Source organism: Stegodyphus dumicola, chromosome 10 (assembly GCF_044657685.1).
Source record: "Stegodyphus dumicola isolate Sdum_Otavi_A_Nest chromosome 10, ASM4465768v1".
Lineage (NCBI taxonomy): Eukaryota > Metazoa > Arthropoda > Arachnida > Araneae > Eresidae > Stegodyphus > Stegodyphus dumicola.
In genome coordinates, this window is record NC_140777.1 from 183263730 (window position 1) to 183282073 (window position 18344).

At 32.9% G+C, this 18344-nt stretch overlaps 1 protein-coding gene across 3 annotated transcripts in view; it reads left to right on the forward strand.

Moving 5' to 3' along the window:
- Positions 1–18344, forward strand: part of LOC118179963 (cell division cycle and apoptosis regulator protein 1-like) — a 115333-nt gene that overhangs the window by 17893 nt on the left and 79096 nt on the right. For all 3 annotated transcript variants that reach the window (XM_035349123.2, XM_035349127.2, XM_085825982.1), the window contains 5 exons: positions 2362–2394; positions 2948–3004; positions 5993–6333; positions 11508–11631; positions 13608–13827. In XM_035349123.2, coding sequence (XP_035205014.1) covers positions 2362–2394; positions 2948–3004; positions 5993–6333; positions 11508–11631; positions 13608–13827 — 775 coding nt within the window. The remainder of the gene's footprint in view (positions 1–2361; positions 2395–2947; positions 3005–5992; positions 6334–11507; positions 11632–13607; positions 13828–18344) is intronic.

An 18344-nucleotide genomic window follows, 5' to 3' on the forward strand; every position in this document is an offset into this window, starting at 1 on the left:
ATGTATATATTTTGTCATATATAAAGTCTCCACAGTTTTTTTGCAACTAGATAGTGTTGATGCCTATATATCCGGTGACACTCACCCGATTGTCTCAAACGAACATGTGCTTAAAAAGGAGACATTCAGCTTCTATTGTTTGTGAAGATAGTTTTCTAATTTGTTGCTCCTGTAAAAAGTTATATTGATATGAAAATGAGTGAAATATCTGAAGAAATATGCTACATGATGCTTTTTTAATGTAAAAACATGCAGAAAAATTTGTGAAGTGTACAGTGAGAATGCTGTGTGTAAACAAAGGACCCAGGAGTGGTTTGCTCGATTCTCTTCCAGAAATTTCGATGTCGAAGATGCGCCTTGCTCTGTTCTAGTGAAACCATCAATTCATCTCTGTACTGTGCACAACTCGACCATTTGAATGAAGCAATCCAGAAAAAGCGACCAGAATTGGCCAACAGAAAGGGAGTTGTGTTCCGTCATGACAATGCGTGGTCACACACATCTTTGATGACTCGCAACAAATTGATGGAACCTGGTTTGAAAATTTCTATGCATCCAACTGTATAGCCCGGACCTTGCACCGTCTGACTACTTTTGTTTCAGTCTTTGCAAAACTCTCTTGATGGTAAAAAATTCACTGACTGGAGAGCCTCTGCAAAATGGTCATAGATAATAATGGTCAATATGTACTTGATTAAAATTGAAACTCAATAAAGAAAATTTTTTTAAAAAATGTACCAAAAAAAATCACAGAGACTTTTTATGTGGCCCAATAGTTAATATCTAAGAAATGTTTGACATAATTTTTTTATCATTGTATCTTTTATATCTCAAAATGTTTGCTTTTTATAGATATTCATATATGGAAATTGTTTAAAAATCTATACTTGTATTCAAAATTTTTTTACGTGTGCATGTACATGCATGCACTCTCACAAAAAAGCTTGAGTTCATAAAAGCATTGAATTAAATGATGTATAGCCCATAACATATAAACACAAATTGAAAAACTGAATTCAAATTTTCATCACCTGACATGGTTATGCATCAAAAAACATGTTGGGAAACATGTTAATTTGCCATTATTCCTTCCCATGCCATCACATGTTTACTAGTTGTATTCCATAATGTTGGTGGGAATATTTCATTTCACTTTCTTCTGTGGTTGTGAATGCATTTAAAATCGAATTTCAAACTGCATCAACCTCTAACTTTAGAGAACACTGACCCGTTGTGATCGATTTCTGCCATGATCTTCTCTGCATTAATTCAAGCTGATCTTCTTTGGTTGCAGTATCAGTGTAACACATTATCTTTAACATTTTTGCATAAAGGCTTTTATCATTAACATTCTGGATGGAGTTTGTAGCAATGTGGAACTTTCAGTGGTGGGTGCAGACTGTAAACTCGGCTGTCCTAATCTGTGCATTCCTAAATGACATATTTTTCAGAATGGAGTCACATTGAGATAATTATTGGGCAAGAAGCTGAAACATGAAACCCTGGTCTGCATATATCTTGGGATTGAACTAATGGGGTTGTGGTTTCCTACATGCACAGTTAAAACATGGACCAGTTTCCTTTAAAAATAGTCTTCCATGAAGATATCCTTTCCCATGGCCAATATTAGAATACTTTGCTATTAGCAAATAATCTAATTTAATGCTAAAAAAACTTTTGATATTTTTTATCAATCTGCAAAATTAAAAATGGAATTATAATAAAACTTACCATATTTTATGCATTGTTCTTTGTATACATAGTGATTTGTTTTAGCTTAAAAATTATCTGGAAACTGTAGGAACTTGCTATCACTTCATGACTTGGCTCTGTGCACAATGTTGTTCTCTCCAGGTACACCTCGGTCTGTTTGTGCTTAGCAAAACATCAGAGAATTGCACAGATTTGGCATTGCAAATACTGTCGTTTCCCTATGAACACAGGGATCTGTTTTTGCTTGGGAGGGGGAGGAATCAGACATGCTTTCTTTTTTATCAACCACCAAACTCTGTTCTTCCATTATGGTGCCTTACAACGGGAGGGAGAAAAAAAATGCAAAAACTTATCAAAAACTAAGCAGAAAAAAGATTGTTAAATTTGAAAAGTTGAAATTTGCACTATTGTACTATATGCACATGCATGTATTGAATAGCTTGGCATTATAGAGCCTAGCGAATTCTTTTCAAGGCTGAGTGGATAGTAAAAAAATACCAATTTTTTAAAAAATATTTTTTAGCTTTTTAGAGCACTTTCATGAGTATAAAATTGTGATTTTTTTTGGTAGGAGTGTTTCTGATTTTTTAATTTCTTAACTTTATTGTAAAGCGATTCTTTATTTATTTATTTATTTTTATTTTTCAGAGTGCTTTGCAACAAGGTGCTATGTTGCAGCAGGTAAACTATATATTATGTTAAATTATTAAATTTTTTAATGCCTAAAGCAACTATGTTTAAAAATAATGATTTTGATAAAATAATTTCTAATTTCATTGGTGTGTATGTTTTAAATTTTGCAATAACGTTATGTATTTCTTTTCAAGTTATCGTTATGTTATCTGTATTTGCATATGATTATAAGAGAATAAAATTTTAGATAAATTACAACAGAATTCTTGAGAAGGTTATTCTAAATTATGAGTATTATATAATTTTCAAAATTTTATCTATTCTGATATAGAATTTTTCTAGTATTCATAAAAATAGTATTGGCAAAATACTGAAAATAATTTTCTTGTATTTTCGTTACATTTGAGTTTAGCATTTAAAAGAATGAATTAAATAAATGTATTCACTTTGAAACTGAAAATCCATTTTTATTTAAAACAAAATTTTATTCTTAAATAAATGGATGATAATCTTTTAAATGGAAAATGTATGTAATATTCTCATGTTTCATGTTGTAATTGTTAAGAAGCAATTTTATTTATTTATTTTTTCCATTTTTCAGCAAGGTATAGCTATTCCTGCATCATTAGCTGCCACAACACAAGTTGCAAATGTAAATGTAAGTTCTTAATATATATTTTATTGTCCAGAAAGTCTACCAATTGCTTTTATGGTGTGAACTATTTTGAGTGAAAATTTTTATAATAATATGGTAAGCATTTGTAATAAGTAATTAAAAAAAATGCTGAATTTTTTTTTTCTGTATCAATAAATAGTGACAATCGCTATTAATTTTAATCGTTGGGAAGGAACTGATGAGTCATGAATATGTTGCAAATGTTTGTTTTGTTCCAGTTGAAAGCTGATCATAAAACTAAGTATTGTCCACATTGTTGAACGGACAAATTCTGGAAGATTGTTAATCCTGCCCTTTTAGAACTAAACTGGTACTGAAGTTCAGATATGTGCTAATCTTTCATTCTCTTCAACTTTGTTGACGAAAGTTTATTCTTCAAAGATACAGTTTAGTGACTTGAAAATGTGGCATGTTTTTAATACAAAGCTTGCACGACAGCAATGGCAAATCTTTCATGAGAAGATTGAGGTGGTAGAAATAGAAAGTGGCCCATTGTGACAATATTCAGTTCCTTCTTTGAAAAAAGAAGCGGTGAGCATCTCTGGGAAGAGTGTATATATATATATATATATATGTTGTAATAGAAAGCAGGTGATTGAATCCGCTATGAACAGAGAGAATTTTGATGTTGTAGAATGCTAAAACGCTGATCCACAATGAATAAGAAATTTGGCAGTCAAAGTATATTTAATTCAACTTTTATTTCACTAAATATGTTGCTGCCACAATCAAGTTGGCACATTAATTGTGCGTATTCAAAAAATTTACATTTTAGATAAATTTGCTGTAAGAAAAAAGGAGTAGACAGACTGCCGTGCATCTAGGCCAAACCGTAGAAAGCAAGTATGCTATGTTCAGGGTGAAATCTTAATTCAGACTGAGTTAGTTTTGGTTCTTAATGCATTTTGATTGGATAATTAATACTGCTAAAATTACTATTGGCTGTTTTAGTTCCATTTACATCACCAGAATTATGTAAGAGTCATATGACATGGATTAATCTCTTACTATTTTTAGAATAGAGAAGGAAAATTAATTTACGTTGCTATTTTAATCTTTTACATATTCTTTATTTGTCTTACATATATGTAATATATTCAAACTCTGAAACTTAGAAGCAGTTTTAATAAATTCAGGAGCAGGAAGATCCATAATGACTAAGAAATTGGAGGTGAAGGCAGATTACATCTTCAGTTTTATTTTCAGCTCAGCAACATGTTACGGTTACACACAAGTCGACACATTAAATATGCCTGTTCCAAAAGGCTTACATTTTTGATAATTTTGTAGCAAGAAAGCAGAGCAGACAGAAAGCAGTGTAGCTGGGCAAAGTGTGGAAAGCAAGTGCAGTACGTTCAGGATGAAATCTGAAGTCAGGCTCAGTTAGTTTTGATTCTCAAAGCATTTTGCTTGGATAGTTAATATTACTGTAGAATTATTATTGGCTGGTTGAGTTTAAGTTCTATTTACATCATCATAATTACGTAAGAATCATATGACATAGAATAGTCTCGAAATGACACAGTGCAGAGAGGGTTTACTATTTTTAGAATAGAGAAATTCACGTTGCTAATTTAATCTTTTATATATTTTTTTATTTTTCTTACACACACACACACACACACACAAAAAAAAAAAAAAAAAAAAAAAAAAAAAAGATAAAAAAATGTGTAAATCAAACTTATAATTTAAATTAGCTATAGTCCTTAATTCCCCCTCTTTATCTAAAAATCGTAATAGCTTTTCTGACTAAGTGATTTCTAGATAAATATTTCTTGCATGGCTTGTGTAACACTGATTGTGTAGCTAATTCAAAACCTGAACTCAAATTTTGAGAACTGAAACCTTTCTAACCTAAACCAAAACCTTCTCTTGGTGAGCCTCCATTTTGGATAATTGCGCACTTTAGCTTCAGCTGTCTTGCTGCCAAGATGCTACTCTGCTCTCTTTGCTTTGTTGTACTACAAACTACGCCGTTACCTAAAACGTGATACTCTCTATAAAATTGTGGGATGTGTATTGTGCCTATGATCACGTGTGATAAAAAATATATGTTTGATAATTAGTTCATGTCTAGCAGTAAAAAATATATTCAATTCAGCTACGTCTGTCCGTGTCTGTCTTGCTAGTTGCCAGCAGTACTTTTTGTTGATGCAAAGTAAAGCAACTTTTGAGTAACAAATCCTGTTGAACCCAGTTAACAGGTAGATTATACAGGTGGATCTTTGTGTCAGCTGATACCTAAATGGTCAGTTCATTCAGGTTCACTCAAGCTTTGTGCTGATGTAGAAGCCTCATTTATCATGTCATCTAATGATGAAATCCAGTGAAGTATTAGTCGAGGGATAAAACAAGAGGAAATGGGACTTCCACATATCCTTCTTCAGCAGATAGATTTCACATTGATTAAGTTCGTTTCCAAAACCAAGGACATGCTGTGTGTGATTACTTAAGTTATGTGAATCTCTATGGTCTATACAAGCATGTCTGCTTTTATAGTTATCTGTTGAAAAGTTGCCAATACCAGAAAAAAAAATTATTGCCAGGTGATTTTTTTTAAAAGAGGATGGAAATTTTTTTCTTTCTATGTATGGAAAAAAAAAGGGGGTGGCTGAAACTATAAAAACTTTTTTTTGCTATCTTGATATCTCACAATGTCCCTTTTAAGTAAAAAATGTTATTCTTGTGTTTAATCGTCTAGATTTTAAATTTTAAAATTAGATTTGGTCTTATTCACAAACCTCATTTGAGGACATCTTGTAACTTAATTTCATTGTATTTTCTTTTTCTTCCCCCCTTTTAGTCTTAACTAAAACCTAGTGTACTGGAGGTTTTAAAAATCAGATAGAATATTTTGAATTTCTTTTATTCATAAGCCCAAATCTCTCTATCTATGTATAAACATATGTAACATAAACTGAAAAATCTTTTGACTAGCCTCTAAAACATTAATATTTATTTCTGAAATAGAGTGGTATGGTAGTTGAGATCGCTCGCTTACCTCAGCCTGGTGTAGCTCTCCCAACTTCTCTTGCTACGACTCAAGTTGCAACTGTTAGCTATCCTGCTCCTCGACTCTTAGCACAGACTACGCAGTACCAAGCTCCTCAACCTCATCCGCACCAATCTGCTGTTGTACAACAGGCTGCTGCAGCTGCAGCAGCAGCGGCTGTGGCACAGCAACATTCAGCACAGCAGCAGCACCAAGCATCACAGCAACAACAGTACAAACATAGAGTATTTACTGGGACAGTGACAAAGTTGCATGAGAATTTTGGTTTTGTGGATGAAGATGTTTTCTTTCAGATCAGGTAAAATATGCATTGAATTATTATACTGTTTTTATGTATAATATGAAATATATGGTAAGATTACAGATGTTTCTTGATTTTATTCATTCTTTACAGAAATGAAAAGTATCTCTTTTGATTGTTTTTCTGTTCAAATAAGAATACTCTTTTAATATTTGACTGACTAAATTCTGGCAATGAAAAGGCCAGGTGTGGTGGTCTCTTTATTATGGAGGCACCTAATAGGTGCACCACCTTTGCCTCCTATGAAGAGACAGACAGTTTTACAGCCATGCCTTCTGCGGGATTCGAACCCGTGCCCTTTAATATTGCAGTCAGGCTTCCCTAATCACTAAACCGTCTGGGCGCCTTGCTACTCTATTATGTGTGGAGCAATTTTACTTACTCTTCTGATAGTTGAAACCTTTTGGTGCTTGACATAAGGTGTTCCATGATTATTACACGGCTAGAAGTAGGAGCACAAGGAGGCAAAAATAGAAAGTGACCCATTGTGATAGTATTTAATTTCTTCTGTGGAAAAAAGAAGTTGTATTGGTTACTCTTCCAGTTTTGGCAGTTGGCCAAAGCAAACACTTTAATCCTGAAGTATCGTGCAAAATTGGCCATAAAGTTTTTGTATCCAAACAAATCTGTGCATAAGATTACAACATCAAAAACAAGAAAATCTATCTTTTTTTTGGAATATAAGTTCTTTTGTCAAATCTAAATTTTCAACGTAATCATATTTTAGCAATTTTATTGTGAATTTGCAAAATTTCAATTCATTTGTTTGTAAATTTCATGACTATTTTGTAATCATTTTAATAATGCTAATATAATATCATTAAAACAAAGATAACATATCTTTATTTTAATTAAGTTAAATTATTTATTTTTTCACCCTGTCTTGTTTTATAACCGTTTTCATTTTTATTTTTGAATGTCTTGATTCTGAAATTTATGCAAGATATAAATTTTATAAAACACGTTTTTGAATTATTTTTTGGCAAACGCAAAAAAGTTACTCCAAGTTAAATTAATTTCAGTTGTCTAATTCTCTGTTTTTTTTAATAAGTGTCCCACCCCTATAATTCTTTGAAAATTTATCATTAATTAAGGAAAAATCACAAAAAATGATGATTACTCTAAAAGTTATATATAGAATTTAATGAAACTGACTAACAATATACAACACATAGTAAGGTATAAAATACCATGGTGGTGTGGTGGTGTATTTAATTACGGCAAAGCACACTAGGGCTATCTGCCTAAGGGGAGGGATGCCTTTGTGAAGGACTTTCTAAGGGAAACTGGCTTGTATACATGTTACACTTTTGGAAAACCACGAAAACACCCATGCAGCCAGCCCGTTCGCGGGATTCGAACCTCGGACCGAACTACCAGTGTTCAGCGATTTTACCGCTCGGCTGCTGGTGGGCATAAAATAACATGAAAAGAAATTACCAGACACTTATGATCCTACAGAAATCAGCATATGTGTAAAATGAACAAAACCGATCTATCAGGGTTTGGCATAGGAAAATTACCTGAGTATGGAGTATCTTCCTTAGAAGCAATACAACGCATACAACCATGTATGATGCTGTCAGGTATGTAGTCTGTCACCAGAGCTGTGGAGTCGAAATAAGAGTCAGCAGAATTTTGGGTAAAAGAAGTCGGAGCCGACTCCAGTTTTTGTTGGACAAAATTTTTTCAATTTGAAATGAAATTAAAGTCAATTGAGAAACAAATAATGACAAACTGAGTTATTATTATTTATGGACTATATATATTAATAATATTCAGTTATTTTCCATTTGATTGACATATCAATAAATATAAGGGAGAAGGATGGATGTGATATTTTTCATTATTCATTAAACTAATTCATTTAGTTATTTCTTCAGCTCATAGAGGGCATTATTGTAACATAATTCACAACAAGTAAAAGGAGCTTATGGTTGCAAAATGCATCAGATGTTACAAATCTCATTGGTACCCATGCTACAAATCTCATTATTAAATCTAGGCTAGCAGCAAGGAAAAGGAGCAATTATTGACAGCAACATGATGGGCAAGAACATTTTTGATGATAAAGAGATTATTAGAATTAAGAACTTTTTTAGAAAATGTAGATAACCCTAATATATCACTAATAGTAAGACGGTGGAATGATCTTGCAGAATTCCACTGTCCTGTTATATATGTTGTTTCCACCGTCCTGTTCCTGTTTATATAGTCACAAAAAGTTATAATCTGAAGAATTAACAGGAGGTTTGTTTTTGCAAGAATGGAAAAATGTGATGTTTGTTCTTTTTAAAATGGGATGGTTTATTGCAGAAGGAATCATTTCCTCAAAGGAACTAGTTTGCTAGAAGTAATTCCGTTGAGAGAACAGAGAAACTAGTTTGCTAGATAATGAGATCTTGCTGCGTTCAATATATGTAGATCCAAAACACTGAATTTTCTTGGATGACAAACAAATTAAAAAGACAAAGAAAGCCATCTATGAACTTTCACTAAGAATGAAATTATTCTCAGAACAACTGGAGTATTCAAATCAAGACAGCCTCCAGACTTTGCAACTGAATCTATCATCCTCTTCCATTGATGAATTAGATTTGGGGAAATATTTTGATAATATTGAAAAGGCTAAGGCAAAGTGAATGAAAATAAAGAACCAAGAGACTTTAGCTAGGAAAAAAAAAAAAAAAAAAAACTACAAACAAGATTTCTACACAGCCCTTGAAGAAATATGATTGTTCTTGCAAGACACCTCTTTTAGAACTTGTACAAATCTATCCTGAAAAGTTAAAAGAAGTAGCCCTAACAGTAACAGCTCTTCCTCCTAATGAAGTTAGTATGGAAAGACTATTCTCAGCTCTGAAGTTTATCAAATCGGACCTATTGTCCTCAAACAAAGAAGATCTTGCGGAAGCTATGCTGTTTCTTAGAATTTACTAATGCCAGTTTTTCCATTTCATAACAGATGTTAATTAATATACGTAATCTGCTATGCCATCAATTTTTTTTTTCCTGTAGCGTTTATTACTTCTTTTGTATTTAAAAAAAATAAGCTGTAACACGTGTATATGTTTACATATATATGAGGGAGTCCGAGTCATAGTCTGTAAAATTCCAGGAGACAGAGTCTGTCATTTTTCCTACTGACTCCACAGTCCTGTCTGTCACTTCCGTAGGAATCCACTGCTATTCCAAAGCAGTTGCAAGCATGGCGAAGGTGTGCAGAGGAGGATTGAGAGCAACTATGCCTTTTCTTAAAGCATCCCAACCAAGGCTTCAGGTCTGGTGATTGAGCTGGCCATTCCATGCACTGAATTATTTGCTGCTGAGGACAATCATCAACAATATTAGCCCTGTGCGATCTAGTGTTGTCGTCCTCTAGCAGGGAATTATTACCTATTGTCCTGACATAAGGGTGCACAGAAGCGTCAAGGATGTTATCTCTGCAGGCCTGAGTATTCTTGGTTCCACGTAAAAAGATACCCAAAGAGATACCATCCCAAACAGATATTGCCTCCTCTGTATGCATCTTTTTCATATATGTTTGATAGATGATAATGGGTTCTATGTTCTCTCCAAATCACCAACCTTCCAGTGGCTGCGGCGAAGGAAAATCTAGTTGAGGGTCTATTCCTTCATATGCGCATAACAACAAATATCGGTCATCAGCCCTCATCATAGCAGTTGGCCATCCTTGGCTGAACCTTGTGGATGCCGAATTTGTGTTTAGAAATTGTTGCCTATGATCCACAGAAGGACTCGCATTTAGCCATCAGGTCACTTCTATTTGATTTTGTCCTGCCTCTAGTCTCCCAGTAGCTCCCCATCACAGTTCGTAAGGCAAATGATGCCTGGAGGTCATTGTTACAGATTGGCTATCTCAGATTTCTTATATCAGTATTACAGCGAAATGTGCAGGCTTGCTGTGAAACATGCAATTTTATGCTCCTCACAGATGACGCATTTTGATTGCAGCACCACTAATTCTCATAATGCAGTTTTACTTGGTAATACTTGTTTGACAACATATTCAAATTTTATATGAATTGGTGATACTTTTCTGTTTTGCCGGCACAAATCTCGCCAAGCAGACTTTGTTGGCGACAGCATACAATATACACATAAAAAATGTTAACAAATGTTAGTTCTAAGAATTTTTTATTTTGAAGGCATAAACATTTTAATATGGTTTAAAATTTTGTTAAAAGCCAATAAATAAAGACAATAAATTTGTAAAAAGACATTAATTTAAGAATTTACTATGCTTTAATGTTCAACATCCTGATTTGCCGGTTCATATCACGTGACCCCAAGTGATCTCATCTCACGTAAACTACTCTACAAACTTCTAATTCTCTCAGTAATTATCTACATTATCTACATTAATTTCAAGTTAAATCTTAATTTGGAATACAAGTTTAAATGCGAGAATTATTTCAATTTGTACGAATAGCTTGCTCAGAAATTATGTAAAACCTCATATTCTAACAGATGAATTTAACCCTTAATTTTGCCTTTTCTATATTTTTGCCTACGGGTGAGCGGTGTGATTGCATCCTAATTGACTTAATTATCACGAATGGTCTTAGGGCATAAAATTTGACTATATTGTAAACATTCTTTGTAATTGTATGCCAGTATTGAAAGAAACAATCAATCTGATAAGAAAAGGCTGCGACTTGTTTTGAAAATGAATCGTAAAAGGTTACCAGCGAGGATATTCTGTTTGGCATCAGTTGTACCATTATTGGCGACTTTATTGTTTGCGCCGGAAAAACGGAAAAGTACCGAATTGGCTTATTTTTGAACAGGTTATTGTGATTTTTTTCTTAGTTTTTGGCTATTTGCATTTAGCTATGTATCAGTTTCCTCGTTAAAATTCACTTTGCACTTTTTTCAGAATTTTTTTCAAAAGTACTGATTTTTATTCTTGCAAAGTTAGCATCTGATAAATGCAAACCTGCTAACTTTGCAAGAATGAAACTTATGTTTGAATTTGACTTATGTTTGAAGAAAGTGAAAACTTTAGTAATTAACTGTAATTTCAGTGACTATGCTCCCATGATAGAGTTAAACATTCTGATTAAGTATTTATATGATATTCATAAAACTTTTGTTCAAGAAAGAAGTTTGCATTTTGTGCTTGATTATTTTTTATTTCATACTTTTAGTGCTGTAAAAGGCAATGTACCAAAAGCTGGGGAAAGAGTCCTTGTTGAAGCTACATACAATCCTAACATGCCTTTCAAATGGAATGCTACTAGAATCCAAGTTCTTCCTAATCAAGTAGTGCAGGTTAGTTTTTTTGTTTCTGTTTTGTTTTGTTATATAGACACTGCATGCTAAAAAAGGTGATTATATCTGATGCTTGTCAAAATTATTTTGACATCAGGCTTTCCAAACTGTGTCATATATGGGTGTATAATCCAAAATAATTTCTACTTTTATTGAGTGTCCAGTATAAAAGAACTGTTAAAATTTTCCACTTTCATGTGTGCCCTGTCTATACCTTTAGTTCCACCACTGAGATTTTGCAGGTGGAACAAAGGCAGTGATATTACTAATATTGATAAGCAGAGGATAAATGGTAAGTCAGAGTAGAGATATAGTGGCGAATTTCTACCAAAAAAGAATTTGAGAGAATTTTAAGCACATTCGTACTGTTGTAAAGATGTTCATATCTGTTTTGATATGACCCTCCCAGATGAAAATATGCATAGTGAACCCAATAACATTTCATGAACAAATTCATGGTATGAATAGTCATTTGCAATGTAACTTTTTCGTGAGTTTGAGAACACCTGTTATTAAGCAGATCACTCTAATCCATTAAAGTACCTTTTTTGGAGCAGGGGGAGGGTAGCCAAGTCTGTGGGATTATGGCATTTAATTTGGACTAAATATTTACACATACACATATTAATGTTTTGAAAATACATGTGTGTGCTTAAGAATTAATGAAAATGAAGGATTAAAATATTAAGTTTGGAAATTCTAATCATTAAGTAGTACTACAGGTGTTATAGTGAGTTTTTTATAACAGTCGCAATCCACCAGTAGCTGAGCAGTAAGACCATCGAATACTGGTAATTCATCTTGGGTTTAGATCTCAGTAATGAGTTGGATGCATGTGAGTTTTTGTAATTTTCCTGTATGTAATGTAAATATAAACCAGTTTTCCTTGAAAAATCCTCCCTGAAGTCATCCTTACTATGAGATAGTGTTTTTATGCTTTGGCATAATTTAATAAATCCAATACAACAGTTGCAAAAAGGTAGAATGCTGCACAATTTGAGATGTCAATATATTTTCCAGCATTGGCATTTTCGTGGTTTTCCCCATATGTAACTGTATATAAGTCAGTTTTCCTTTGAAAGTGTTCCATGCCAATACAACAATTGCAAAAAGGTAGAATGCTGCAGAATTCAAGATATCAATAAAATAATACTGCTATTTTGCAGTTTTTTTTTTTTTTTTTTTTTTTGTTGGTGGGGGGTGATGAAAAGTTCAACTGTAAGACATCAAATCTCTGAAAACTGGTAGTTTGGTCAGAGGTTCAAATCCCACAAACGGGTTGACTGTATTTTCATTCACATTTTTTTGCCCATATGTAACGTGTATATGAGTCAGTTTCCTTTAGGAAGTGTTTCATGAAGGCATTTCTAAGTGGGTAGCCCTCAAATTGCATTGTCATAATTAAGTATACCATACCAAGCCATTTCTAACATACATAGTAGCAGTATTATAATTTTTACTCTAGCCGGAAAGATAGTTCTATATATATAGTGATGTTATGTTATTAACCACTTCATTATAATCATGTTATATTAGATTTACTGTATGCATTTCTGTATGCCCCCCTTTCCTACTAATTTTACTGCTTGAAAACTAGGAGTACAAAAATATGTAATGTATACTATTTCTGAAGAGAAAACACATTAGAAAGCACGCATAAATACATCGTAGTATTATTATATTATGTATTTTAAAAGACTTCTCATTTTTAGTCATTTTCTTTTTACTTGCACAAAATGCTTTCATGTTTGTGCATACATTTACATTGTTACCATAAATCAAAAGTTTCTGACCCTAGAGGGGAAAGTATACAAGGAAGAGATGAGTAACTATAGTATTTAAGAAATAACCTTATTTTCAAAAACTGTAAAAGTAACAGTTTAAAATATTGAATTTTTTCATATGTAAATGTATAGATTTATTATGGTTTTTTATTGCACAGATTAAATTGCTGTTCTTTCTCCACCCCATTGTAGTTAAATATGCAACAAGCTAACAATGGCCATCCTACTTTACAGCAAGCACCAATAGCTGCTGTTGTTGCTTCACCTGTATCTGTAGGAATAAATGTATCTCAAGGTGTAAATATGAATGCAGCCATTGCGAATATGGCAAATAATCAGAATGCTTTTTCAAATATTGCTCAAGCTGGACGGTGGCAAGTACAACAGGAAATGGCAGTTATGGAAACATTAGGTATGAATTTGATATTATTTTACCTAAATCATTAAATGACTGTGATAATTTCACTTTCTTCATGTTCATGAAGATAACTGTGGTTATGAGTGTTCATTTTCAGCTTTTACTATATACAGTACAAAGTCCATAATCCAGATGTCCATTACCTGGAATGATCTATAATCCCGACCTTACAGCCACAAACTTTACACAATGCGCGTAGAGAATGTGCATACATTACGTATGCACGCATTGAAAGAAATGATTAATAAAGTAAACACATAAATATTAAGCTTTTTTTTTTGTAAAATTTGACACCCTTTAGATCATAATTGCTCTTTATTTCATAAATTACGGTTTCATATTTTTAATTGCATAATTTCTGCATGCCATCTTACCAGATTTAAATTGATGATCTAGAATCTGGAAAAATCCCTAATCCGGAATCGCCGAAGTCCCGACGAGTCCAGATTACGGACTTTGTACTGTATACAGTGTTTGTATGGTCTTTAAAAGTTCTCTGTTTCAGTCAAGATTTGCAGATGGTTCTTAATTTTTAGTTGACATTTTCATTTTCTTTTGTGTGACTGTTATTCTTTGTGTAAATTAACATTTCAGATGAATATAGAATTATTTGTCTTGTAATGGAATGTATGTGTAATCTGTAATCGCAGATTGGTACTGTAAACAACAACGAAAAATCATCTACCTAAAACAACAATTTTGGTAAATCTGGTTGTTCGCCCAATCTATCAAAATAGATATTATCAACAAGAATACTGTCTTTAATGAAAATAGTTCTTGATCTTTGATCTTACAACCTACTCTGTCACAAACTTGACCTTCTGAAAAGTTGAAGGTTGGATTTCATGCAGGCTATGCTTTAAGTACTGTTATCAGTGAAGTCATAAATTCTTTAAGTATATGAACAAAAGGAATATAGCTCTTAAAAAGAGGAAGAGTAGTTTGAAGAAAATCTGCTATTATCAGAAGTCTCTGAATCTTAAGAGCGTGACATATTTCTGTGAAGAATTCAGCTGCTCTTGTTCCAGAACTGTTAGGAACAGATCTGGAAAAAGAACATCTAGAATATTTCCTTGGGAGAAAAAAATGAGGAGTCAAATTAAAAAAATAAATAAATAAATGTTTACTGTGGTGATGGCTATTGAGGTAATTTTTCTCTCAGATTGTAGATTCCAGTAAAATTTATAGACAATTAGATTAATTCTGCTTGTAAATTTTCTGAATACTGCCATAGTTTTTAAATCTTACATACAATATTGCTTTTTTAATGCATTGTGCAATTTGTTTTGCAAAATGACTAAAAATTCTGGTAGTTTGTAAATTTTTTCACTAGATTTGTGTGTAAAGTGCAGAAATTCAGCTTTATTTTCTTTATTTCACCCAAAACAACCTTTTTATCTGTCTGTGATATTAATTCATTTGTGTATATTATGCCAGGTTTTGGGATTTTTATTTTGGCGATTTAAAAATCAGTTTTCATGTTTTGATTTGGTGATTTGTGGATTTCGTGGGATTTTTGGAATATATGTGGTCATTGCTGACCAAAATGCAAAAATTACAGCGACTTTTCTATGCTGTGCATTAGGATGTCCAGGAATTCTGTGTTAACAAAATTTATTCATGATTAAAGACTTGAAGATCCAGGAGAATGCTAGGTAGGGGCTGCAGTGATGCAAGTTTGGCATCATTGCAGCTCCTACGTAGCATTTCAGGTTTTTCACATTATTCTTGTCCAAGAGACTAAATTCCAGCTAGGGAGAGTTCCCAAGCTTGCAAATTACAATTTTTATCATATTGATAGACAAATTGTCAGTCTCTATGAGTTGTGTTACGGGTACATTCCATATGTGTTGTTATCAATCTTAAATCTGGAAAATATGTAGAGCATGCAGAGAGTGTAATAGGCACAAGTATTCTTTAGGAAGAAGTTATTACCAACTGTGCTTCTAAACAGTGTGACATAAAGATCAGGAAACTTATCTCTGTATCTTTCAGCATTCATAATTGCACTAATAAAAATGGTTAGATCAGTGCTGCCATTCAGAATGATGGCCTGTACTATTATTCCATTACCTTTAATGATGCCTTTCATGGTTGTTTTCTTTTCAGGCTTTATTGCATATATTATATCCCAACCAGATTGTAATACATCTGAAACTACTCTCATAACAAAGATGAAGATGAATAAAACAGGGCTTCAGTTTCTGGTATTCCACACTTGATGATCTCCACGTTATTGTAGTTGGGTGCATTTCACAGCCCAAGTTTAGTGGAACATGAAACATGAATATCCTTACATACAGCCCTCTTAAATGCAGTTTAATACTCTTGGTTTATCTGCATAGTCATGTTCCTGTAACTGGAGCAAACTCTCTTGCAGTCTGGGCTGACATTATTTGTCTATTTCTTTCAAAAATCATTGTCAAATAATGGTCATAAATGGCTGATCTTGTGTGCTATGTTTTCGACTTTGATCTGTTTGTTTGCATACAATGCCAGTATTTCAGACCATTTCTTCAAAGGGTTAAAGTAAAATTGCAAGAGAGAATTCAGTTGCATGGATGATTGCTTACATTTATTCAGTTCTTTTTGCTGATAGATCCTCAAATTTTTTTCATTGATGGCATTTAAAAAGCCTTAATTTCCATTTAAAGAAATGTATACAAATCCTGTTCATGATAGTACATAAAAACAATTTTAGTTAGCTTCAAAGTATTAAAAAGCAGGCTGCTAAAACATTATTTAAAATGTTAAGTTATTTAAATCTTAAATGTTGCTTAAGTTATGGTTTAGGTTAATGTGATTTAATGTTGTGTATTAACTGCTTATGAATTAGTTTCCAGATAATTGCAGATATTAACACTGCAAATGTAGAGAATAATACAACTTAGTTTTCTTATAAATTCAGTGTGACTTTTAAAATAATTTTTATTAATTGTGTATTTTTATATTTTTTATAAATCTTGAAAAATATGCAAAATTTGACCAAATGGCATATTGTTAAAATTTTAAATTACTTGATTTCATTTACGGAGGGTAATTTGTTCCTTTTGATTTTTAAGATGTTAGTTGTCAACCAATGTTACCTTTTATAGAAAACATTTGGTTTAATATTTAACTGCAAATGTGAAGTAAAATACTCTTTTTCATAGAAATGTTTGTTTGATCATTGTGAAGATATTGGAGCTGTTACAGAGTTTCTTAAACTGTGGGTTGCGATCCCCATGGGGGCTACGGGACCTGCAGCCAGGGGTTCACCAAAAATTTTAGCAATTTTGATGTTTCTTGAACTTATTATAATAATTTTACAATTACCAAATATTTTTACACAATGTATCTGAAAATAGATAAAGATAAGACAATACAGACAAAGAAAAAACAAAAACGTTTCGATGCATTTTTTTTTTTTTTTAAAATAATATAAACTTTACTTGCCTTTGCACGTTACGCTGTCATTTCATCTGTTACTTATTTGAAATTTTCACATTGTTCTATGTCTTAAAATTAGAAATTAATGACCTAAAGCAGCAGCAGTATATTACAGTACAAGTGAAAAAATCGACGGTGTGTCAGATTTACCTCATGCTTATGGGGTCCCACAAAATTTTCGTAAATATTATGAGGTTCTGGGGTCAGGAAAAAGTCTCTGTAATAAAAAGGGGTCAAGACTGAAAAAAGTTTAAGAAGCCCTGAGCTGTTATACACATGTGCCTAACATATCTGTGACTTTTGTTTTCGTATGTTGTAGTACTATAATAGCAATTCATTTTAAATTTGTACAGAATGAACACACTGTTATTCACCTCTTTTGATCAGTATTAACAGGTTGGTGGGCTGCCCATTACGGTCGACTCAGGCAAACTCAGAGAGGTTCGCAAAAGGGGTCTCTGTGTTTGATCACTAACTCGGTGTAACAGGATGTTGATTTTCGAATACGTGAGAAATCTGAAAGTGACAGTGGAATAACAGGGTACAGTTTGCAGGATTGCAGATTTCTTAAAACAGGGAATAATACACACACACACACACAAAAAAAAAAAAAAAAAAAAAAAAAAAAAAAGTAAAATAAAATAAATAAATAAATGAGTTCGACAGAAACAACACCTGTGCTGCAAGCCGTAGTTGAAGGTCTAAGTATACTTTATCGCTGTGTTATGATCGCTCGTGTAGTGAGTTCTTGAAAAGCTGTGTTTCTCCATCATGTGACTAATTTCCGTTCTCAGCGAAGTCCATGAGACGCTGAGTGGCTCTAAACCCTGCTTTTAGTTTTTCAGCTGGAGTTTTAGCTTTCTGAATTTTTTTTTATTAAATTGATGATAGTTTCGAGGAGTTTCTGTATGCTTTCATCAAAGATCCATGTCATGGCGTCATTCATCATCTTAGGAATACTTCTGTGAGAGGATTTGAGCTTTTCACTGTAGCTTGGCTTTGAAGGAACTTCTTTCGTGTTTTTAAGTGCAGGAAAATAGATTTTTGATTTTTCCAGAGCTGGAGGTGGTGGTGCCTTCCTA